A 25,945-nucleotide genomic window follows, 5' to 3' on the forward strand; every position below is an offset into this window, starting at 1 on the left:
CGTAATGTTCAAGTGCAACAGAGAAATATTAGAAAATTTTACCAACTAGGATTGATAATTGAAAAGCGCATGTATTTGTTGTGAATGATATAGTAACTCTATGACGTCAAGAAGTTTGAGAGAATGACGATTGGCTATTTTTTTATATACTGGCGACATCTCAAGTAAACAAGTATTAAGTACATCAGCAGTTCGGCATTCTCACTCTAAGTTCGGGAATAGCGCATCGCGCGCCCATTGAACTAGGCTAAACGCCAATTTGGCTGCCGTGTCTTTTAATGTCACCGATCAGAAACTGTACATGTTTAACTGAGTGATGCATAACGCATCATTTTACAATGCGATCAATTCTCCCACCACATATCCGCGGGGGTCAGAGGTATAGCGTTCACCTCTGTTGCTTGGGGTCTCGGGTTCGATCCCAGTCCCCGCCAAGTGAACTTTGTGATGGACAAACACTGTGTGGATGGGTTTCCTCGGGGTTGTCCCGTTTCCCCCCACTTTATTCGTTCCACCATTTTATTCATTACTCTTCATCACCGTCTCCTTTAGCCTAACCGGCAATAAACGTGGGACGTAAAACTCAAAGATTTCATTTCATTTTCCGCTAGCTTTTAATTCAGGTAGGATACTAAAAGTCTAAATGATGCCAAAACTTTATTTTGTTTGTTTGTCTGCAGTGAACTGAATGAAAGATTATGCGTATGAAATGCACACACAGCAACCATTCTAAAATACCTGTTGGCAAAGAAGTAACCATGAATTAAAATAATTCTTAAGAAGTTCTCGTGGTACCCTGGGTTTCTGCAGAACGCAAATTGAGAAACGCTACTCTAAGTTTAGCAACATGAGAAGATGAAGTTACATGAATGAGTCACCATAGTTTCGAGTATACTTGTTTTACATCTTTTTAAACATACATACAAAAGGTAAAGCTAAGACTACGAGTAAGGTTAAGAAAGTTCGATATTTATTTTATATTCTAACTCTATCTGGTGACTCAATTCGAAGACTTGTCTCCTCAAAGTTAGCTCCTTGGTTGATGAAGACAGCTCTTCCTTCTTCATGCTGGCTGATCTTGGAGGCTCTCCTCGATTGCCGCGAACCTCTGCGTGACCCCTCTGGGTCAGTGTCCCATGGCTGCCGGGAACCAGAGCCGAATATCAAGTAAAATCCGTTGGCAGCAAAATAGACGCCCGCTGCTATCAGGAATACCTTTCGCCACTGAGCTTGAGTTGGCTGTAAAAGCAAAGATTTTTTTAAAAGAAAACATTATTTGAAATAGGAAATAAAGAAGTTCTAGGTTCAGAATTAAACAACAAATCACTTCGGTATTAGACTTTATAAAGATTATTAAATACAGATAATATATTCTTCTACCTTGCATATTATAATTTGTTAATTCGTATAATCATAATAGCCTTGCTCATAACGTTTCCGTTTTCTCTTAAAAGAATGAAGCCGTATCCGGTGAGTTATTTCTCACCCCTTAAACTGACCTGTTTCTTCTTGACAATTATCGGGAAATTAGTTGAAACTTACATGGAGAAAGCAGACTTTGGTAAATGAACTACGAGTCCATTTTTTGCAAGGTGATAGAGCACATTTAAAGTGTTCATATTACAAACTGGGAGAGTGCAACGGCCTAATATACCAGAGAAAAGGCGTCTTAAAGTTTCCGACTCGCAGCTTATATCGTACGTTGCACAAATTTATCAAGTGCCGGCGTGGGAAAATCAGTAGCATGTGTGACTGAACTGCGACGGGTTTCTGGTTCGATTCCCGCTTGAGTCAACTTCTTTTTTGCTTTTTACGTCTTTTTTCAGTGTCTCATGGCTGCCGGGAACCAGAACCGAATATCAAGTAAAATCCGTTGGCAGCAAAATAGACGCCCGCTGCTATCAGGAATACCTTTCGCCACTGAGCTTGAGTTGGCTGTAAAAGCAAAGACTTTTTTAAAAGAAAACATTATTTGAAATAGGAAATAAAGAAGATCTAGGTTCAGAATTAAACAACAAATCACTTCGATATTAGACTTTATAAAGATTATTAAATACATATAATATTTTCTTCTACCTTGCATATTATAATTTGTTAATTCGTATAATCATAATAGCCTTGCTCATAACGTTTCCGTTTTCTCTTAAAAGAATGAAGCCGTATTCGGTGAGTTATTTCTCACCCCTTAAACTGACCTGTTTCTTCTTGACAATTATCGGGAAATTAGTTGAAACTTACATGGAGAAAGCAGACTTTGGTAAATGAACTTCGAGACCATTTTTTGCAAGGTGATAGAGCACATTTAAAGTGTTCATATTACAAACTGGGAGAGCGCAACGGCCTAATATACCAGAGAAAAGGCGTCTTAAAGTTTCCGACTCGCAGCTTATATCGTACGTTGCGCAAATTTATCAAGTGCCGGCGTGGGAAAATCAGTAGCATGTGTGACTGAACTGCGACGGGTTTCTGGTTCGATTCCCGCTTGAGTCAACTTCTGTTTTGTTTTTACGTCAACCAATAAAGTAGCCACTTGTAGCTAAAAGTAAAATGTTAATTCACCACATGATTATAATTAATTGAAACAATAGAAATATTCAAATCAGTTGTAAAACCCTTCAATGTTAAATGTCAACTAGCAACGAAATATAATATTTTGTTATATATATATACACATTTTTATCTATTCATTTTAATCCAAGCAATATATATATATATATATATATATATATATATATATATATATATATATATATATATATATATATATTTTCAATGTACATAATATTGATGTGAGAGTATAAAACAAAACATAAAATAATTTACAGAAGTGATTATACATATAGATAAAATAGTATTTGAAAGTTAAAGAACATATTAATGTCGGTTCATGGTTGGAAACAAACAAGAAATATTAAATCAGAAATAATTATGTAATTATAACGTCAAAAGAAAAACTATTGTCCAGGAACTGTTATATATAAAATAATTCTTCTCAGAGTATAAACACCTCATCCAGTTCCTTGCCAGGTGGTAAAGTGCCAAGGACCGACGAGACGTTACCACGTTCGATGGAAACGGATATGCGCTGTATTAGATAAGATTTGGAACAGATGTAGACACGTAGCGTCAAGAACATTATTTACACAATGACATTATTTGCACATTATTTACACAATAATATAACTCGTAATATTAATATAGTTACGAAAGAGATTAAATTTCGTTGGTAGTTAACTTGGAACATTCAAAGATTTTAAAACTAATTCAATATTTCTATTGTTTTAATTGATTATAAACATATGGTAAATTAACATTTTACTTGTAGCTACAAGTGGCTATTTTATTGGTTGAAGCAAAAAACAATCAAAAGTGACTCCAGCGGGAATCGAACCCGGAGCCCTTTTCACTTGAGTCACACATAATACTGATTCTGCCACGCCGTCACTTGATAAACTCGTGCAACGTACGACATATGTCGAGTCGAAAACTTTAAGACGCTTTTTCTCTGGTACATTAGGCCGTTGCGCTCTACCAGTTTGTAATATGAACACTTTAAATGTGCACTATCACCTTACAAAACATGTCTCCGAAGTTCATTTACCAAAGTCTATTTTCTCCTTGCTAGATGTTAAGAGGTACGTGCAGTTGTGATTAGAGTTCTCACTTTATCCTTTAAAATACTAGCAAGGTTTGGAAACGTTATGAGCGCAGATAATGGAAAATGAATTCTTTAAAAGATCAAAAGCTGATTTCCTCAACTTCGCTACTCTGTTCTCAAGTTATGGTGCCACAAACCACGACTATGTTTCCACGCTTACTCGTCCTACTATAAAAAAATCAAATGAAATGAAATGTAGGGAAACAATAAGAAGATCTGGTTTATAGATCTGGTGGAAAAATTTGTGACGAAGATTATGCCAAATGAATTAAGTATGGATTTTGTGATGTATGATAGCATTGTTTATGGCAAACTTTATACAATGGCATTACCTTTATGTGTAATGGTTGTGCAAGTGATTGTGACAGCCAATAAAATATCAGATAAATAAATTTTGAACAGATCAAGGACAAACAGAGGTGTCACGGAATAACCAGAGCTGTCACGGAGTAACACAAACTATCACAGAATTATCACGAAATAACCAGAACTGTCACGATATAACCAGAATATTTCATACAACACAAGTTTTATATATTTGTATTCAAATAACTTAGTGTAATTATTGTTCCAGTGTTTGGCCTATTCGTTACAGCCTTGATTCGTTTTTATAAGTAATACATGTTACAATTTCACATTCAAATTGTACAATTATCACGGACTGACTAGAGTTTATCCAATATCGGTTTCAAAACACGTAGGGATATAATGCCGTTTATAGCAATTTGATATCTCAGGCTGTAATGGTGATATTAAAATCATTTGTATAGTTTATCAGTGGCGTATTTAGGGGGGTGCTTCCGGGCTTAAGCCCCCCCCCCCGAAATCTTACTTAGTATAGTAAAGTAAATGAAATATCTTGCAGAATTTTCACATTTCCAGGCAAAGTCTCCCCGAAAGTTAGCAAAGCCCCTCCCGAAACAAAATCGTAAATACGCCACTGTTTGTTATACTTGTTAAAAATAACGTTTTCTGCGGAAAAATTTTAAGATGATTATTGCTTCCTTTCGCTTCTGTAACATCAACACTTCTTGGTAGCTGTTGTTACAACAACTTCTCGCAATTACATACTTAAAGAGGAAACCTATTGACAATTTAGCTATGCTGGAATTGTGTTTGTTGAACTAGTTTCAATATTTAATAATTTTTATTAAATCATACTTACTCTGCCATGAATAATATGTCCCGCTGCCAAGGGCGCCATGAAACCTGCAACATTAGCTGTGAAGTTAGTGAAACTCATTAAAATTCCGGCGAATCTTGGAGATAAATCTAGATGATTAACCTTGAAGCCTGAATAGATACCTCCATTTAGACCCACACCTACGGTTAAAATGGCCACCGTGAGCATCGGATCACAACCTGTATACGCTGCTGCAACAAGAGCAACGGCTGGGCTCCATTGTCCTGTAAATCGAAACCACAGTTGGCATTCAAAACTTCATTTAAACGTAAGTGCAGTTACATATACTTAATAATGTGTCTTATAATATCATTAGCGTACTAAATGATAATTAATGCAATCATTGGCGAGCATCTACTACCCGATTCAACCTGCAATGTTGTAATTGCCTGTTTGTTAATTCCACAAGAACTTACATAAAATTTTCTTCATTTTAATCAGGATTTGATTTCATTGAAGATTAACGGATAACCATATTGATCGTATTTTAAATCCGTGAAGAATTATCAATCACATATTTTAACAGGTCGTTATATCTATATATCAAAAGATGAAAGTAGCTGTGATCGTAAGTTAATAACTCTTGAACCACACGACAGATCTCAATCAAATTTTCAACATAAATGAGATTCGGGCCTGAGATGGCTTTTATCATTTCACTTTGACGCTGCAACTTAAGAGTAGAGGAGGGAGGGTCGCGTTCCCTTTTCCGATGAGAGCATTCTTAGGCCGGTTAGTAATTCTAGATTTACACTCACCTATCCAAAGGTAGGAATATCGAAGGGGTGAATCCAAAATTACTGTCGATGATCATTTTAGTAGTCTAGTGTTCTTATGTAGGGACGTACAATGGTGTATAGTCATATCGATCACCCGATTTTTGAATGCTGTACACTGCTTGGCCATTGTCATTGTGTCGCTGTACACTTTTACATGTGTATTTGGAGGTTCAGTCGGCCACATCTTGTTTATGGATGACAATGCGCGATCGCATCACACAGCGCAAGTGGCGGAGCTCTTGGAAAGAAACGATACTCAGACAGGCCTGCTGTTGCACCAATTAGGATCCTATTGAGCACGTTTACGGTGCTATGGGGAGACGTCTGACAGCACATTTAGATGCAACAACGATCACTAGCCAATGGTCAAAAGGGATGATGAAATAATGGAACTCCATATCACAACAAAGCATTACAAACTTTGTGAGCAGCATGGGAGCACATTGCAGAATATGCATCCATAATGATCACACACACTCCTATAAGGAATATTTGACACCCTCAGTAATGTATGGAGAATATGATGGTCGCAGTGCTTTCAGCGTAAGTTATTGCCTTTGTATAAAAGTGTCATTTTTGTTCATCTAATCCAGTGGTCGCCAAACTTATGAAGCTTTTGAGCTACCGTGCCGTTTTTAAATCCTACTCTGAGCTACCAACCAAAAGAACTACCATTTTTCAAATAAAAAATACATTTGTTTATTGCCTATAAACTTACATTTCTAGTAAAGATGAAATCAACTGATCAAGGTTAGCCAATCGGAGCGTAAACGCGATCTACCGAAAATATCCCCGCGAGGTACTATAGTTCGCGATCGACGGTTTGACTATCACTGGTCTAACCACATGTTTCTTTCTGTTGTTTCATGGATCATACTGTAGCATTACTTGCTATGTGTGATTCTAATTTCATTACTCTAAGCCACTTCGGAGTGGCACAGATTGAGAAACATGCTTTCGTTCTTAAGTTTTGCACACTGAGATAGAAGCTTGTGATCTATCAAGTAGTTTTTGAGACTTGTTGTCTCCGGACGGAGAAAGAATAAAGATATAAAAGTTTTCGGTATACCACATTCCTTAATCACATTTATTTAATAAAAGCAAAAGAAATTACTTACCAATTGTATTGATGATTTTACGAGTTGCTGTGCGGGTGAAATACTGCGTTCTGATCAACCAATCAGCAACGTGGCTTATGGCGTTAGAAAACAACCACATCGCTAGATATGGAAGAGCTGATAAGAAGCCGTTCTGAAAGAAAGAATCACTAATTAGTTCATTAATTCATTAGTTCATTAGAAAAATTAGTTCATTAATTTATCATATATCTAGGTAGCTTAAAGTGGTGAAGGAAACTACAATGCAATTTAGTATAACTAGTTGCCCCCCACCAACTTTTATGCCCGTCTAGGAGTTTCCTGCACGCTAGAGTAGTTTTTGAGGTCAGACAGGAGGCAGGCCAGATAGCGAGAACTACTAGCCTGACTTGAACTATTAGCTTGACTTGGACTGTTAGCTTAACTTCGACTATAAGATTGACTGTGGACTATTAGGTTGACTTGGACTATTAGCTTAACTTGGACTATTCCCTTCACTGTATACTATTACAAGTATGGCTGACAGACTGATGCGTCTTACTTTTATAGTGAAGATATCAAGTGCACAAAAATATTATATATGTAATTATTATTATTAATATTAGTGCCATTTTAAGATAACGGTGAACATGGCGCCTTTCAGGAGCCTTGTTCTCATATTATTAGAATTACGATATACAATAACTCTTGAACCAATGCTAATTTTAAATTTCTGTTTCTTCCAAAAGACAGCTAGAACTAAGTTATTTCGGTCGAGTTTGATTATGAAGACAATCCGTTCACATCATTATGGTAACGAACACTTTAATGATGGCTACGCATACCCCGCTCAAAACCTATAACATTCCTTAGCGTCTATGCAACCTGTATAGTAGCAAAGAGTTGTTGGTTGCCTATATTAAAAGGATATATATATATAGCCTTTTATACTGGAATTATCTTGACCGAGATCCTTGTAGAAGACAATCCGTTAACATCTTCACGGGTAACGATGACTTTAATTATGGCTATCCATATCCCGTTTAACACCTAGAACATTCCTTAGCGTCTATGACACCTGTATAGTAGCAAAGAGTTGTTGGTTACCTATATTAAAAGGATACATATAGCCTTTTATACTGGAATTATCTTGATCGAGACCTTGTAGAAGACAATCCGTTAACATCTTCACGGGTAACGATGACTTTAATTATGGCTATCCATATCCCGTTTAACACCTAGAACATTCCTTAGCGTCTATGACACCTGTATAGTAGCAAAGAGTTGTTGGTTACCTATATTAAAAGGATACATATAGCCTTTTATACTGGAATTATCTTGACCGAGATCCTTGTAGAAGACAATCCGTTAACATCTTCACGGGTAACGATGACTTTAATTATGGCTATCCATATCCCGTTTAACACCTAGAACATTCCTTAGTGTCTATGCAACCTGTATAGCAGGAAAAAGTTGTTGGTTGCCTACATTAAAAAGGATATATATAGCCTTTCATACTGCAATTATCTTCACCGAGATTCTTTTATAAGACAATCTGTTAACATTTTCACTGGTAAGGATGGCTTTAATGATGGCTATCTATATCCCATTTAACACCTAGAACATTCCTTAGAGTGTATGCAACCTGTACAGTAGCAAAGAAATGTTGATTGCCTATAATAAAAGGATATACGAGATATGATCAAAAAATACGGTGAATACAGTAATTTTACAAATAATAAGCTGACATAGAACTTTATTTAATCCCCTTCAAATTACGGTCCTTGGTTAGCAATGCACTTATCCCAACGTTGAAACCATGACTGGAAACATTTCTGAAAGGTTTTGGAAGGGCGTTCAGCTACTCTGTAGTGGCCTTCTCAATGTGAGGAATGGTGTCTGAACATTTTCCTGTAAGCCTGGTTTTAATATTCGGAAAGAGTCAGAAGTCGCATGGAGCTATACCTGGAGAGCACAGAGAATGTAGACAGAGAGCAATATATTTTCGGCCGAAAACTCCAAGATCAAAAGCAAGACGTGGCACGGCGCGATTTCCTGGTGAAGAAGGAATCCATTTGCTCATTTCATCGGCGGTTAAGATGTCTTTTCACGGACCCATATGAGATGTTTAGTTCTTCGGATAGCTCTGGAGATGTCGTTCGCCTGTTTGAACAAATTATTTGTGCCGTTTTTGCATGTTGTCATGTGTTTTTAACGTCGAAAGACGTCTTTATTGTTGCTCGTTCTCAACAGACTTCTTTCAGCTTTTGAATCGCTCATACCATTTGTAAATATATTCGAATGCTACCGTTTCATCGCCATACACTAATTTTGACATTTCGTAAGCTTCTTTGCCACTTTTTGCAACTTAGAAGAAAACTTAATGTTATCGCGCGACAGGCACTTTTAACATGTCCTCACTCTTCTGCTTCTGGAAGCCAACTAACATGTTACAACTCGTTTCAACTCGTCACTGAGTGTACCAAAGGTTTAGGCTGTCGGGCTTACTAGTTGAATTGGATACATTATCGACAGATGTCACTGTGTAATTACATTCATCGTAGTTCTTGATTACACCTTGTCTAGCTTTTCTAATTGCAATTATCTTGATCGAAATCGTTAAGGAAAACAATCTGTTAACATCTTAACGGGTAACGGTGGTTTTAATTATGGCTATCAATATCCAGTTAAAAACCTACAACATTCCTTAGTGTATATGTAATAGCAAAGATATTGGTTGCCTATAAATGAAAAGATATATAGATGTCTAATTGTCACATCATAAAAGTTACACAGCAAACATCCTTCAGTGGCTGACATCTACCGGACCAAAATTGAACTTCTACAAACAGAAATAAACGTATTTATTTATTTATTTGTTTATTTATTGAACAAATTCCCAATTACAGCATAATTTTGCCATTTTACAGAGGGAAATGTTACAAGCAGGAAAAGAAAAATAAACGAAAACAATAACAACAATATCAATAATATCAACAAAGAATGCACAAGTGATATTATTTAGCCAACATGCGTTTGATTGCTCTTTCAAACACCGGGTAGCTCGAAAAAAATGTCCACCTCACTAATTAGATTATTATAATAGTTCAGTATTTTGTGAAAAAGAGACCTCTGTATAATTGTCAACCTAGGGCGTGCAAGATGGAATAATTGGGTATTCCGGGTTTTGCGGGAAGGGATACGTAAGGATAGTTCTTGAAGAAGGGTTTACGATCTCAAGTTCCCATTTATTATCTTATAGAGACATTTCAGATCAGAGTTATTTCTGCGTACTCCCGGTGTCTGAATATATTAAGATATAGCAAAATTTCCTCCTTAGGTAATATTCAAATGCGGAAACACGAAAGCGTACTATTGCAATAAAGAAATTGAGAACAGACTCGAGTCTAGAGAGATGTGTAGATGCGGCCATGGCTCATATGGGAGAGCAGTATTTGATCTTGGGAGATATTATAGTTTTATAGAATGTTATTAATGATGCCTCCGTACGTAGTTCAGTGAATCAATAGAGAAGCCCCAGCATACGTATTGATTTCTTACCTATTGAGGAGATGTGGTCAGAGAACGAGAGTTTCGATTGAAAGATGTCACCAAGATCATTATGACTAGCAGAATATGTTATAGGGCAATCGTTAATATGATATTTGGGGAGGAAGAGGAGACTTCTTCAGAGTAATTGTAATACTGTCACATTTCTTACTGTTAAGTTTCAACTGCCACATTTCACATCAGTCTACAAGATAATTCATGTTTTCTTGTAGGTCAATCGTGTCATGGAAACACGATATTTCTCTATATAATTTGCAATCGTCAGCTAAAAGCAAAAGGCCACTAGGATTAGCTAATAAGTGAGAGTAGAAGTCGTCCATATACAAGACAAATAGCAGGGGTCCTAGTATGCTTTCCTGAAGCACTCCCGAGATCACAGTTTGGGGGTTAGAAGCAGGCCCATGCTGGCCCACCGGGACACCGGGACGTGTCCCGGTGCGCCCTCCGAAATATCACACTATAAATAATGGTATAAGTTTTTAGTAATAAATTCTTACAGTTTTATTGGTAAAGAACTGGTGATAGGTGTAGTGCGCCCTTTACATTACGCGCCCTTCCGAGACCACATCAAAGATGAACGATTTTATTTACTCTTTTGTATAGCACAGTTCTGTACAATAAATACACACAGTTACTGTTGGCGAAGAACCCGTGAAAGGTACAGTGCGCCCTTTACATAAGGCGCCCTATGAAACATCACATTATAGATAAGTGGTTTTAGTTATCCTGTATACCAGCTTTGTTTAATAAATTCAAATATTGACAGGTAGTACAGAATCTGTGAAGAATACAAGGCGCCCTTTACATAGGATGCCCTGCAAAATATCACATTATTATTTTTATTTTATTCTTCTGTATTTCAGTTTTGTATTATAAATTCATATAGTTGCTATTGGCAGAGAACAGGTAAAGAGTATAATCACTTACAAAAATATTATAAAGGTATATAGCTATAAAACGAAACAATGTGATACATCAAGAATAGTTCGGATAGTCAAACTTACGATGCATTTATGTAATACTATACTGACACTAGTCTCTAATTTACAATTTTTACGGCATCGAAGCTTTCACAGTCCTAATATGCATCCATATATGCGAGCATATTGATTGTTCCTGTGTGTTTTAAAGCAGTGTTCGGATAATCAGTACCTGTTGTATTTCTGAAATATAGCTATATTAATTTCCGTAAAATGTGGTCTTCCTATCACCACGGCACGGCGCGTCCTCAGGTTGTGGATTGAGGAGAAGGCCTCTGGGATATAGAGGTTAGCTGCGAATATACTGAGTAAGCAGTCGCGGACAGACAAGGGGTGATAATCCAGCTTGAGAATTTGGTGTGAGGCTAACAACCTCATCCTGAAAAAAAAAAAAGATTGTTCAGATAAGTTCGCAGAATCCTTGGATCAGAACTGATAACTTGGCACGAATTCCGCAAAGTAAAATCGACATAAGATTTGGAACATGAAATGTAAGTAGTCTCTATAGGGCGGGCGCGTTAAAATTTGTAAAAAAAAAAAAAAAAAAAAAAAAAGAGTTTAGAAATAGAGGTTGGACCTAGTGGGATATCAGGAAGTTAGATCATTAGGAAATGAAGGAGTCAAGTCAGAAAATTTTACGTTCTTTTACGGGGAACAAATTAAAAATTACCAACTAGAAACAGTGCTTTTCGTTCACAAACGAATACATAATATCAGCAATTACAAGATTGAATATATTTTCTTTTACTTCTCTTAAGGGTCGGTGGTGTAATATTATTTTAAATGCACATGCCCCAACAGAAAATGGCATGGCGATTTAAAATATACAGTTTTTACGAAAGAATAGAACGGGTATTTGATCATCTCCTGCAATACCATATGAAAATTCTGTTAGGCGGTTTCAATGCGAAGGTAGGACCAGAGGGTATTTTCAAACCGATTATAGGGAATAAATGTTTCCATAAGGAAGGTTGTGACAATGGTGTTAGACTCGTGAACTGTGCAATATCCAGAAACCTTATCGTGAGGATTACAAAATTCCAACATCGCGACATTCATAAATATACTTGGACTTCATCAGATGGAAAAACACATATTCAAACTGATCATGTTTTAGTAGACAGAAAAGAACAGTCTAGCACAAATGATGTTCGATCGTTCAGAGGAGTTGATTATGATAGTAAGAGAGAGACTATCGTTGAATAAAGGAAATATTCAATATCTGAAAACGAAGCTGTTTATTTTTTTTAAATAGAGGAGAGTCAGGTGAGAGGGGAGCCAGATTGAAGTGTCGAATAGATTCTCGGTTTTAGAAGGTTCGGAGTGCACCAGTGTTCACGATAGTTGGTTAAAATTAGAGATAACATTACAATTTCAGCAAAAGAAATATTGGGGCACGCAGAAATACGTAGCACGCATTCATGGTTCAACCAGGAATGTACTAAAGTAGCAGAGAAGAAAAAACAGAAGAAACTGCGTTGGCTACAAAATCCGAACGAAATAAATACATAAGATTTCATTGTCATCTGGCAGTGACTTCTAAAACTTCTAGAACTTTAGAACAAAGAAACGCGACTTTTGAAAGTTAAAATTTATTAACTTGAAGATAATAGTGAAAACAAAAACATTCGGGACATGTATAAATGCATCAACGAACTTAAGAAAGGATATCAACTTCGTGCTTATATATTAAAGAAACCTAAAGGAACAGTTCTCACTGATACAGATAGCATCTTAAATAGATGGAAAGATTTCTTTGACAATTTGCTTAACACATAGCCAAAAACTAATGCGCGTGGAGAAAGTGAAATGCATGCAGCATAACCGTATATTCCAGAACCTAACCAGACAGAAATAGAAATCGCTATCTAAAAAAAAATAAAATAAAATAAAATAAACACACATCTCCGGGTGTAGACGAAATTCTGGTTGACTTAATTTTAACTGGAAGGGGAAAACTGTAGAGCAAGATACACAAACTAATTATCTGGAACAAGGAGGAATATCACCACAAGATTGATGAGAATCAATCATTGTTCCAGTTCAGAAGAAAAGCAACAAAACAGATTTAATAGTTATCGAGACATTTCTCTTCTGTCAACATCCAATAAATCCTCTTAAACATTGTATTAGCAAGATTGACTCCAATACGCAGATGAAATTATTGGAGATTATCAGAACGGATTTAGATAAAATCGATTAACTATCGACCAGATATTTACCATTCGACTAATACTTGAAAAGAAATGAGAGAATACAACATCCTGGCACATCAATTATTGACTTTAGACTCTGGTAGGTGGGAAACATTGTACAACATGCTTACAGAATTTGCAATACCGAAAAAGGTAGATTAATTAAGATATGTTTAAATGAATCCCAATGTAAGGTGCGAGTAGAGAAATTTTTGTTCACGATCTTTTACGTTGAGAATGACCTGAAACAAGGAGATGCGTTGTCGTCATTATTATTTAACTTTGTTCTGGAGAACACGATAAGGAAAATCAAAGACAGCAATCAGGTGTTAGAGCTGAATTGTATTTGCCAGGTTGTGGAGTATGCTGATGATGTAAATTTAATAAGTAATGATAGAATAATAGAAAGGAATGCAGAAATCTTAATTAACGCTTGCAGGGATATAGGCTTAAAAGTAAATGCAGAGAAAACTGAATAAATGGAAGTTTGTCGGGATCGTAATACTGCATTTTATTGATGTGTTAAAATACCAAATAATATTTTCTTTCGACAAAGTGGATACTTTCAAATATCTAGGATCATTATTAACAGACCAAAACCATAATCACTAAAAAATTTGATGTCAACTGAAAGCAGGGATTTCGTGCTATTATTCAGTTAAAATTCTTTTGTTGTTGCTAATTCTGTTGAGGCATTTGTAGCTCAAAATATAAAACCATAATCATGCCTGTTGTGCTGTATGGTTGCGAAATATGGTAACTGACTGAGGGAAAATCGCAGACTGAAAGTGTTTGAAAACAAGATTCTTAAACCAATATTCGAACTCCAAAATGAACGAGAATGCGGAAAGGCGGAAACCTCATAAGGAGAAACCTAATTGTGTACCGTTTACCAAACATTGTTAGGGTCATCAAGTCTAGGAGGCTCAAATAGTCATTTTATGTAGCCACAATGGAAGAAATTAGAAACGCTTTCGAAGTTGTAACTGGAAATCCAAATAGGAAAATGGCCGTTAGGAAGACCGAGGCGCAAATGGGAGGACAATATTAAAATGGTTCTCGCAGAGATTGAAATATAAAATAGAAACTGGGTTCAGTTTTCTAAGGACAGAAATCAATGGAGAGCTTTTGTAAACTCGGCAATGAGCCTCCTGCGTCCATAGGCATGCTATATTAAGATGTTGATACATTTAACTTCTTTTTATTTGACAGAAATGTTATTACAGGAACTAAAAAGTTTTTCTGTTGTAAAGAGGATTTCGATTCGAGGTTAGCTATTTATGTTAATACTAAAACAAATTTGGTGATGATTTAATATAAAATGGCACCCATACTTTCTTTCAAAGTCTCTCTCTCTCTCTCTGTATATATATATATATATATATATATATATATATATATATATATATATATATATATATATATATATATATATTCCAGTTTGTATAGGCGCCCTTTTAGTAGACTTGTCCACCGCCCTCATTAGTATCCCAGCATGCCCTGGTTAGAAGTCGCCCCTGAAAGAACAATTTTCTGTTTACGGTCCTTCAGGTAGCTGGTGATTAAACAGAGAAATTTCCTTGTACATTAAACCTATTGGAAAGCTTGTGCAGAATAAGAGTGTGACTGACAGAATCAAAGGCCTTCGAGAAATCAAAATAGATTACATCTAATTGAGTATTGTTATTCATCCATTTAACTGCACAGGAAAGAAGAGTACTTAAGTTTGTGAGGCTTGAGCTTTTCGGTAGAAAGCCATACTGAGAAATGTGAATGTAAGGCGACGTCAATTTGAGTAGCCTGTCTTTGATTATTTTTCTCGCAGATAATAGATATTACAGAAAGAAGAGATATTGGCCTATAAGAGGATACTTGATCTTCAAATCCAGATTTATATATTGGGGTCACGTGAGCTAGTTTCCAGCTGGTGAAATAATATCCTTCTCTGAAGCATCTATTGAATAGGATGGATAGAGGAACTAAAATAGCGGAAACAGTTTTGTTAAGGTAGAGAGAGCCTAAGCAGTATTTATTTCAGAAAAAAAATGTTCTTTGGGAGTACACTTAGTATTTGGAAGGGCACATATTATTTTCACACGGTACTATTCTATTTATTATTATACTATAGACGTAATATTTTGGTCTCCTGCGGGGGGCAGTGCCCCCTTTGAAACATGTCTGGAAGAAACACTAAGAATAAGGATTTGACTTTGCAAAGGTCTCTTGATTTTTTAGCTGATCTTTTGAACACAATCTCCAGGTTGAGAATTATGGATTTGACAGATGGCTGTCGGAAGCGAAGGTTAATGTTAATTTGATAGATGTGGAAGATCAGTTCAGAGAAAAGTGTATCTTGAAGAAGAAGAGAATGTCAGGAGAGTATGAAACAAGACTTTTTACTGAAGAGGGTCGCCTTAGACAATCTTTCTTCAGAATTCTTGACCTCTTACGGGAAGAACTCTTTAGTAGAATGGACAGGCTCAAAGAAGTAAGCAAGGACTTCAGCTTCCTCAGAGGAAGCTCATTGTGTCAAATGTCTTCGGAGGACCTGAAAAAATCGTCTTTAAACACCAAGACAATTTGAATGCTGTAAAATTATGTGTAGAAATTGAGTCTTAATGACTACGCTGTTGTATTCTTGTCGGATCTCAAGAAGTCCACCCCAAGGAACATACGCGACATGATTACCGAAAAGGGAACTCAAAGTGTCTGTCCAAACGTATCAGTGACTCTTAGAATTTTTCTTATCCTTCCATGCCGTGTGACAACTTGTGAATAAAAGTTTCGTCAAACAAAAACTCATTAAAACACACTTTGGATCATCCATGGGATAGAAAAGGCTCTCAGATTTGGCTCTCAGTTTTGGAAGGTTGCTCAATCAACATCTTATGAAAAAATTATTGAGGACTATGCCTAAAAGAAAACCAATAAACTATTTTTGTGTGCGCATGTTACAAAACGAGAAGGGAATATAGAATACCGTTATTAATAAATACTATAAATAAAAGTACTTGTTCTCTATATTTATTGTAACATATAAATGGGTGTAAAACGTGAGTAACTATCTACCTTAAACTTAAGCATATTACTAGAAGAATTATCTACATGCAGGTGGAAAGATCACATATACAGTGAAACCAATATACACATGCGAGGAAAAAGCAATGTGGACACGCAGAAATCCAATATACACATGAGAAAAGCAAATATCACTTGAGAAAATCAATATACACAATTATCTTCATACAGGTGGAAAGCCAGCACATAAAGTGAAGCCAAGCATACAACTGAAAAGCCAATATAGACACACTGGAGGAATCATAAAGTAAGTCAATGAAGAAGAATTACCTAAGCCAATAGAAGAAAAGGAAGTTACAGGTTATCAAGTTAAGTGTCTGAATTTATAAAAAAATGTTTCTAAATATAAAGGTAACCAAGGAAGTTCTGTCGCTTTTTCACCTGACACATTCGAACATCGATATGTCACCTAAGACGTACCTGAAAGATCAAAAATAGTGCCCATCAGCACTAACGACCTTCTACCAACATTCTGGAAGGCCATGGATTCCATCGTAGGAGAACTTGGTGAGCTGTGAAGCGAACAAGGTATCAAGTGCATTTTGCACCTCTACTAGGAATTTGAACTGGCGTACTCTAAGGTTATATAGTCCAAGGAATGGAACGGGTGGTAATTAGACTGTGAAATATCCGGGGAGTAGGTGGATGCAATAGTGTTTCCCATTCAAGACGTAGAATGGTGTCCCGGGATATCGACCCAACTTGTAGTGCTTCCCAAGTTGATGGAGGTGCTGCCGAATGGTTTCTCCACTCACACTGAATTGTAGTCCCAGTTTCTCACATGTCTGGCCACTCTTCGCCTCAATTGCCACCTGAAGATCTTCATTTTTTACATGTGTTGATTTTCCGGTACCTGGTGCATCTTCGAGTGTTTCGTTGCCGTCCTTAAACTTGTTAAACCACTGCTGCATTTTCCGCGTAGTCACAACACCCTCGCCAAAGACCTGGCATATTTTTGCCCCTCTACAGCGGCGTTTGACCCCTGTTTGAAGTCGTACAACATACACCCTTTTATGACGCTCTATGGAGGTCCCATCTTCACTCTGTCCTTACGCAAGTTTAAGGTGTAACTGAATTGCAACAACCAGATAGTATATACCCACACCAACAACCGACCTTCGCCTTTTCTCCATTCGCATTCAACTCACGGTATGAGGGCCAATTGAACACAGACCTCCATAAAAAGCGACATAATTTTCTTGGTTGCCTTTATAGCCAAGTTTATAGCCCAATACAAGTATATAACTAAGTTGTATCCTGTACAACTATGTATTTCTTACTGGGAAAATCTTGAGAATTTCGTTTTCAGTATAACAGAGTATTTTATTTTCAAAATAAATTAGCTCCAACAAAACAATCGGTTTCAGAATTTAAGTTTTAAAAATACCATAAACATTTAATTTAAATAAAACGTGAACATTGCATAATGTATCGGTTTGTGTTTCGACTAAACAATAAAATGACTTTTTAATACTTCTCACGTTATAACTTTTGGATACGCTTTGTAATTGGTTTCAACCAGTCCCGCAACTAGGGTTTCTGTCAACCGGGGCAAACACACAATTCGGCGCCCCTAGGTTCAGTCGAAAAGTATCACTTACTTATGAACTGCAACTGTAAATAACATTCTTAATAAAGCCAGTTATATCGATTTTTAAATACTTGAATCAAAGTTACTTTAACCACAAAAATATATTACATTCGTTATGTGCTCACAAGTTTTCAGAATAATTTTGTACATACATTTTGTTTTAATGTTGTATGAAGAAATCAATACAAAATGAACTAGAAAATATCTGCCACATTATACAGTTATTAATTTAAATAATACATTTAGTTTTAATAACCCGAAGAATAATTATGTACTTACGCTTTCATATTAAAATAAGAAACTAAGACAAAATAAACTTCAAATATCTGGTATATCCTAAATAGAGCAACCCAAAAGCATAAAAAGCATAATAGCATTTTAGACATATGGTTGGTACCTTGAACATGGAAGTGCTTGTCTAAGGGTTCAGAAAAAACTAATTTTAAAAGAATAATACAACATAATTTTAGAAAATAAAGCATAATTTAAAATATATAGCATAATTATTGGAAATTCTATTTAACTGCAAGTTTAACATATACTGTATTAATATTTCAAAAAATATATATTTAAAATGCAAAATCATTGAGAACATAACAATGCAACAATGAAAAGCTTACACTTATTTCTGTAAATTTTTCGGTGTGATCCTTTGATGTGGAGAAAAGAAAAAAAGAAAACTTTCCGTCAACAATGAATAGTACACAAGAACTCCACACTATATTGTTCTGTGTACCTCTCGACCTCGAGCACTTTCTGTACTTTTTGTGCACCTTTCTGTATACTTTCTCTTTCCGTATATATGCACCTCTAAGGTGCACAAAAGTGATAGAAAAAACTGATTCGAGCAAAGCGTATCTCTTTACAGTGCACTGAGTAGAAAGTTCATTAAATATGAAAGAAATTGCTTCATAAAATATTAATAAATAGATCAAGATATTCAGTTTATTTAATGTATAGAAAATATTATACATTATACACGATTAATGTAAAACAATGATTGAAATTAACAATAAAGCATAATTTGCACTGATATATAACAATTCAAAATGCCTCGAAAAGCTCTGAAGCGAAACTAATAGATAAAACTGCATACAACCTTCACTTGCAAAATCCCTTGGTATTTAGGCGTACAAGAAACAAGTAAATACACTGAGGCGTGTAACTTATCTTTTCCGCCACAAAACTGCCCTCTACTTTAAAAACATTACAGCAATTGCGTAACATTACAGGGGGCGTGTCTGAGATAAACAATTCAACCACCAGCAAGCAACAACAATCGGTAACATTTCGCCCTCGCCCCTATAGATAACAGTTTTGTAAACTTCAGAGATGTTCTCAATGGAATTATACAAACAGACAAACAGCTCCTTGTGATAGGAAAGGAAAGGGGGCGGATTCTGTGTGGTCGTCCAAGGCAACAAATGCATGCAATATTAGGTTTTTAATGTATGACACCTAATTAGATGAGACTCTCTCTCTCTCTCTGTCTCTCTATCTATCTATCTATAATCAACGAAAAGAGGTCCCATGGAAAAGGCCAAGCACACTTTTGATTTTTTTAACCTCTAGAATAAGTTCCTCAAGGGAAAGGCTGCGATTTTTAAAACAACTGATATATCTTCTTTCCGGCGCCCCCACTAACCACGCGCCCGGGGCACGTCCCCCCTCTGCCCCCACTAGTTGCGGCCCTGGTTTCAAGCTCGTATATGTACACAAATTGCAGTTAAAGTTATAAAAGGAAGAAAGACGACAAACAGTGTGAACTGTTTAAAATATATACTTTGTCCAAAGATTTGTCCCAAGTAAAGTATTTAGACTTGCGAGGAAAGGGACGCCAGAAAAATTCATTGTCCCGGGTCCAATATTACGTAGATCTGGCCCTGCACCTAATAAACGCAGAGCTACACTTAAAAAAAAAAACTCCACCCAAATAAGTTCACAATTCCGTTCAAGATCCAATCTTCTCTTGTTCTTCCACTTATTAGTTATACAGATCATCACTCCACCTCCACGAGTTATGAGATCTTTACAAAAGATGGAGAAATTATTTGAGAAATTATGTTCATTATCGTCCACTGAGCAACGATTCAGTCACTGCAAGATAATCCAGTTCCATTATCTCGCCTAGGTTGATTGAACATTCGAGTAATTTGTTTTTAATACTACGAACATTCTGGTTAAAAATATTAAAAGCACTAGTGGAGTCTGAACCAGATGGACCAGGGTTTATGTGAATATCACCACAAAGCAAGAGAAGACAAAAGAGAATGAGGTACTGTTTTTTTTTTTTTTTTTTTTTTTTTTTTTTTTTTTTTGTTTCTGAATCTTACCTTGTCACACAGTCACTGTTAGTTCCTCTGTCACTTTTAGCAGAAGCTAAGAAAGCACATGGCGGTCTTCTTGGTATGCAAGTAGCAGCAATGTAATGGAAAGATCTTTCACTACACTTCAGTCCATGTTTCATTGGCAACACTTCACTTGGGAAAGTCAAAGCACCGAAGAAATATGACGACACCAGAGCACGCACACAAACACACACACACACAAAGATGAAAAACATGAGCACCACTTTGCATCGACCTGGAGCCTGACGCCATCTTTATTTATCATAAATGTACGTTTCCTGTGATTCTCTTTACTGTCGTGGACGCGGTAGCTCAGTGGTAGAGCATTCAACTCCGGTGCTTGCGGTTCCTTTTTCGATCCCAACTCGCGCCGTGTGGACTTTTAGGTGGACAAACACCGTGCTCGTGGGTTTTCTCGAGGTTCTCCCACTTTCTTTATTCCACCGTTTCACTCATCTCTCATCATCACCGTCTCCTTCAGCATAACCGTGGGACTTAAAACTTAAAGATTCATTTCATTTTTCCTCTTTACTGTCATTTGACAAACTTTATTTTTAATAATAGAGGAACCAAATACACTAACAGTGCTCGACGTGGACAGTTACAATGTGACATTACCCTAATATTACTTGAAAAAAGTATCATATTTTATTTTTAATAAGTGCTGCAAAGAAAGAACTTACAATTACATCAAGAACGTTAATTTAGTTTTGTTAATTGTCGTTTTCAAAGAACTGAAAAGAAAATGTAACAAACCTTCCTTATTAAATTAACCTGTTTAATGTCGAAATGAAGAACTTGCTTCATATACGAGGGCAGCTCCGTCATTAGAGTTTCGTATCCCCAATTGTGTTCAACATGGGCAACTAAAATAGCCCAAAATGGCATATTTATTTCACTCGTATAATAAAAGTAAAATAAGGCCGAAACTACATATAGTTACAAGCTACAATGGCGAGAATAATCCGCATAATGTCACTAGACTTTTGAAACGAAACAGATAAAAACAATTAATTGTTTTGTATCTAGGGTCATTCTCACCTCCAAAATCTAGAAATAAAAACAACACAGAATTTATTTTATTCATCTAGTAACAAAGACCTGACCTCAGGTTCCATTTTCTGGAGTTAGAACCAAAAAAAAAAAAAAAATCAATACAGCAGCTGGTTGAAGCTCAAAATATACTTGAAATAGAGTAGTCGGGAAATTTTTCGTGGCTTGTTTTAGGGATCTTTTACATTTCCTAAATTCCCAAAAATGATATCAATTTGTGTCACTCACCGAAAAAATGACAGGATCTCAATTTGAACCATCAGCGGTTACAAGCCGAAAAGCAGCACTTTAGATGCTCAACCTGCAACAAGATTATATACAACGATCCAGAATTTTCTCATAGCTTGCCAGTAGAGTTAGCATGATGTCAAATATATATTTCGACGATAGGTTCCAATAAAATGCAAACAAGATATTCTAATCCCGAATGTGTTTGAAATAGAACGATCTAAACTCTCTTTGTAGCTTGTAGCTAGATACATTCTTATATTTTCTCAATTCCGGAAAGGTAAAGCTCGAAATTTACTACACTTATTTCATAAAATTACAAGATAAAAAATTATACATTTCGCACTTTCAAATTGCATCGTTCCAATTAAAAACTACAAGTCCAGAAAACGTTACGAAAAAGTTACCAATCATTCTATTTTAAATGTTATCGAACTTCGAATTTGTAATGGCAGCTTTTCTGCTTTTCAACGCAAAAGAAAAATTTTGAATTTTTCTTATACGTATTACCTGAGTGAAAAAAAAATATTTCCCATAATTTTATGCAATCTACTCTAAAAATATCATAAGGTACCAGCAACAAAAATCTTTTCTTCCTTCTATTTTCCATTTATTCTAAATTTTGACCTGTCATTTACGCCAATATGAGAAACTATCATGAAAGTGTTTCATTTTAAATAATTATACTGACATTTCAGCATGAAACCGTACCAATAGTTCTATTAGATACACGCCTTGAATTTTGAAGATTAATGGCGGATATTCTTTTTTAATATAGGGCACAATTTGAAATCACGCCAACTTTGTTAGACCAATGAAATGGGTGTAACTCTAGATCTTTTCTAGAATCTATAGGAGTGTAAATATCGACCTAGATAATATCTAAAGCTGGTTTTCCATTGCCTTAACACACACACACACAAGGAAACTGGAGGTTGGTTAAACACATTAACTCAACGTGTTGACTCTTGACCGCGGGAGAAAAAAAAACTGGATTATTTTCTAAACATCCGGTTTTTATTCTAAAATTAAGATTTATCCGACATTCGAAATTTTCTATTTTATTTTCCGGAATCTAGAAAGTAAAATTTCCGAATTTTCCCATCCCTAATTAATACTGTAGTCTCCTGTCAAATATGTCTCCTGTCTGCTTGATACGAAAGTGTCCCAAAATTCACGCAAAAAGTAGTTGTTACATTTTGACTTATGCTGAAAATGAGCCTTATCGCCAAATCGAATTAACGCCTTGGAATGCCAACAAGCCAGTACTTCAAGGAAAATGAACGCTATATGATCGAAAGCCAGCCAGATTCATTTAAAATGGTCATGAAAAATTTCAACCGTGTGCGTATGTGGAGGCTATTTACCCGATGTTTTGTTCCATGCATAACCGTATACTGTATAGTTTATGAATGAATAAATAAATAAATACAATCAAGTTTTAAGTATAAATATGTATTTTATGTCAAAATTAATTCTTGCGTGAAGTTTGGGACACTCATTATTAGCGTCCTTTCTAAACGAATTCAGTAGTTTTCTCTGCTCACATTTTTTTCTCTTTTGAAATACCGTTAAAACCAGATTCTAGAAAACAGACAGCAGTTGTATAGCTCCAAAACCAAACGTGTCTCATCGAAGTGAAAAGCCTTAGTCACGATTTCACAACGAAAACAAAAGCTTTTTTTTTTTTTTTTTTTTTTTTACATATAGAAAGAGGTACTTTGCAACGTCATTAAGTTTGGTGCTAAGCCTAAAGTTCAGATCCACGTAAGAAAATTACTTGGACAAAGTTTTCCGGTTACTTCACACATTCTCCGGCTGTCATAAAGAAAGTACAGGTTCCCCACCTGAGATTGCCTTATGAGAGTAGTAGAATATAGTTGTGGAAAACAACCGAAAAATTTTGCCCATGTAATTTTTACGTGGATCTGAACGTTGGGTTAGCACCAAAATTAATGACGTTGCGAAACTAATGCTTATATTACTAATTTTCCCATATAGTTCTATGCAGTTCTAAAAAACTCCAGTATATTTCCAAGGTTTCCAACTCAGTACACATCTGCTATTTTTCAACTCTTCAAATGTTAACTGAATTCACTTTGGAGATCATACATCAACGGTACTTTGCAGCCACTTTATATCTCAGAAAAATAGATTTTAAATTGTTTAACCTGGATGTGTATCTTTGCTCTAACTAACTTTCTCTCCTAAAATACAATAAAAACTATCTAAGAAACATTAACCAACATTATTGGATATTTTTGACCATCTCGTAGACCTTCATGTGCTAATTTTACTATTTCTTTTTCTAAACCAAAATATAGTAAAGAACGACGATCCTGTAACACTTGAGTGAGTATGTTTCGTGGAGTTTGCAAAAGCGTCCTAGCATCTGTAGGCAGATCAGGAAAATGAGGTTTCAGAATCTTCAAAAGTGCCGTTGTTGCATTATTAGGTATATTAAAGGTTTTAGACCAGGAGATGAGCACACAGAATGAATGATGTGGTGCATCCACACTTCCGTTCTCACTACTGTTTGTAACTATAGAAGTTACATCATTACTTCTCTCACTACTGTTTGTAAATATACAAGTTGTTTCAGCGCTTGTTATACAAGGACTGTAAATATTTACATTACTAGCAACACTTGTACCTGAGTGAAAGTTCACAAAATTCGTAGAACATTCTGCAACCTGTTTCTCAACGCAATGCCTCAAGAATGGACCATTCCTCCTTCTTGATTAGTCTCCTCTTGTGTCTCTTGGAAATTGGATGACGTACGCCTTCGTTCTCTTCCTCCATTTCTATCTCTTCCCCAGCGGAACCAGTTCTGAATCCTTTCTTTTTTTTCCTGGTCTGTTGCTTTCCTGGCTATTCTATTAAGACGCACAGCCCCTGAAATGAAAATAATTTCTGAAGTCAACAGAACAATATTAGATATACCAAAATAGAACCAATAGATTACATCAATGCTTTATTATCCGTACTTCAGTAACAATTCGAAAATACTCGAAATATGAACACGCAAATTTACTACAGTGTTCTATGTAACAGACTGGCGTGACTGAAAATAAAACCATTGTCTTAATGATAGTTGATTTTAAAAAAATTACGATTCTACACAATGAAATAAAATCAGAGCACTCACCACATAAAAATAGTAATTTTAACGGCATCACATCATAATATTTGGTTGTAATTAAGTAAAGAAGAAAGATCAAAAATAAAAATAGGTAAAAATCATGAGGGAAATTTCACAACACATTAAGTCAGAATATTGTATAAGCTATGCACGAATACTAGAGATAAGTCACAGTCTACGTAAACAACTGCAAGAATCAGTGCTATGCTTTCTTCTGAGATATTGGCAAAATGAAGAAAATTCGTGCCAAAAAAAAGTTAACTACGTTTAACGTTGATAACAGTTAATTTTTATTCCCAAACTCGGTATCAAGTTTTAATTATTTACAACGTAAAAATTGATGATAATTCATCGAGTTTTTTTTCTTTCTTTTAAGTGGTTTGTTTTAAGAGGGTTGTCGACGCCGAAATTAAATTTCACGCATGATTTTACAAATGATAGTGTAGTTAAAACTTCTCTGCTGAATATTTTCCGTTGTTTGAAAGTTAGGAAATAAACTTTTTAAAGCGAAAAAACAATTCATTCCTCGCCTTTAAATAACCAAAACATTCAGAGGAGTTGTAACTATGCTATCATTTGGAAAATCACATTGTTAAAAGAACAACAACTTACAACTTTTTTCCTCTTTATAAGTTTATAAAATATTTAGGGAAACATTTAAAATTTGCGGCAAATATAATTTCGGCGTCGAGAACGCTATTAACCTTTTTTAAAAAAATGTTAAGTCGTATATATCATCTGCCCGCTTCTCTTTGAAAACACATTTCTTTCTCTGGCTGTAATTTTATTTACTTTTTCTGAAACACAAACAAACTATTTGCTGAGCAAAACAATATATTCACATAAAAAACTACATGCGTGTTACAGTTTCGCCAACTAACATTTTGGCTTCATCAGACACAGTTAGTTGGCGAAACTGTAACACGCATGCAGTTTTTTATGTGAATATATTGTTTTGCTCAGCAAATAGTTTGTTTGTGTTTCAGTATATACAAAGCAAAGCTTCTACTTTTTCTGATTTCTCATCTTCAACAACGGAATTATTTTAGGGTGGCAACTTTTTC

General features: G+C 35.6%; 1 protein-coding gene across 1 annotated transcript; it reads right to left on the reverse strand.

Moving 5' to 3' along the window:
• Positions 1-1,642: 1,642 nt before the first annotated feature.
• LOC145681744 (putative inorganic phosphate cotransporter) lies at positions 1,643-21,346 on the reverse strand. Its single transcript, XM_081753353.1, has 4 exons — positions 21,233-21,346; positions 6,739-6,871; positions 4,824-5,065; positions 1,643-1,935 (listed from the first exon to the last, which is right to left on the reverse strand). Exons 1-4 carry the CDS (start codon positions 21,344-21,346, stop codon positions 1,831-1,833), a joined length of 594 nt encoding a protein of 197 aa, XP_081609479.1. The 3' UTR covers positions 1,643-1,830.
• Between the last annotated feature and the right edge of the window lie 4,599 nt (positions 21,347-25,945).

Source organism: Thermobia domestica, chromosome 3, assembly GCF_964235325.1.
Source record: "Thermobia domestica chromosome 3, izTheDome1.hap1.1, whole genome shotgun sequence".
In the NCBI taxonomy this organism is placed as follows: Eukaryota; Metazoa; Arthropoda; class Insecta; order Zygentoma; family Lepismatidae; genus Thermobia; species Thermobia domestica.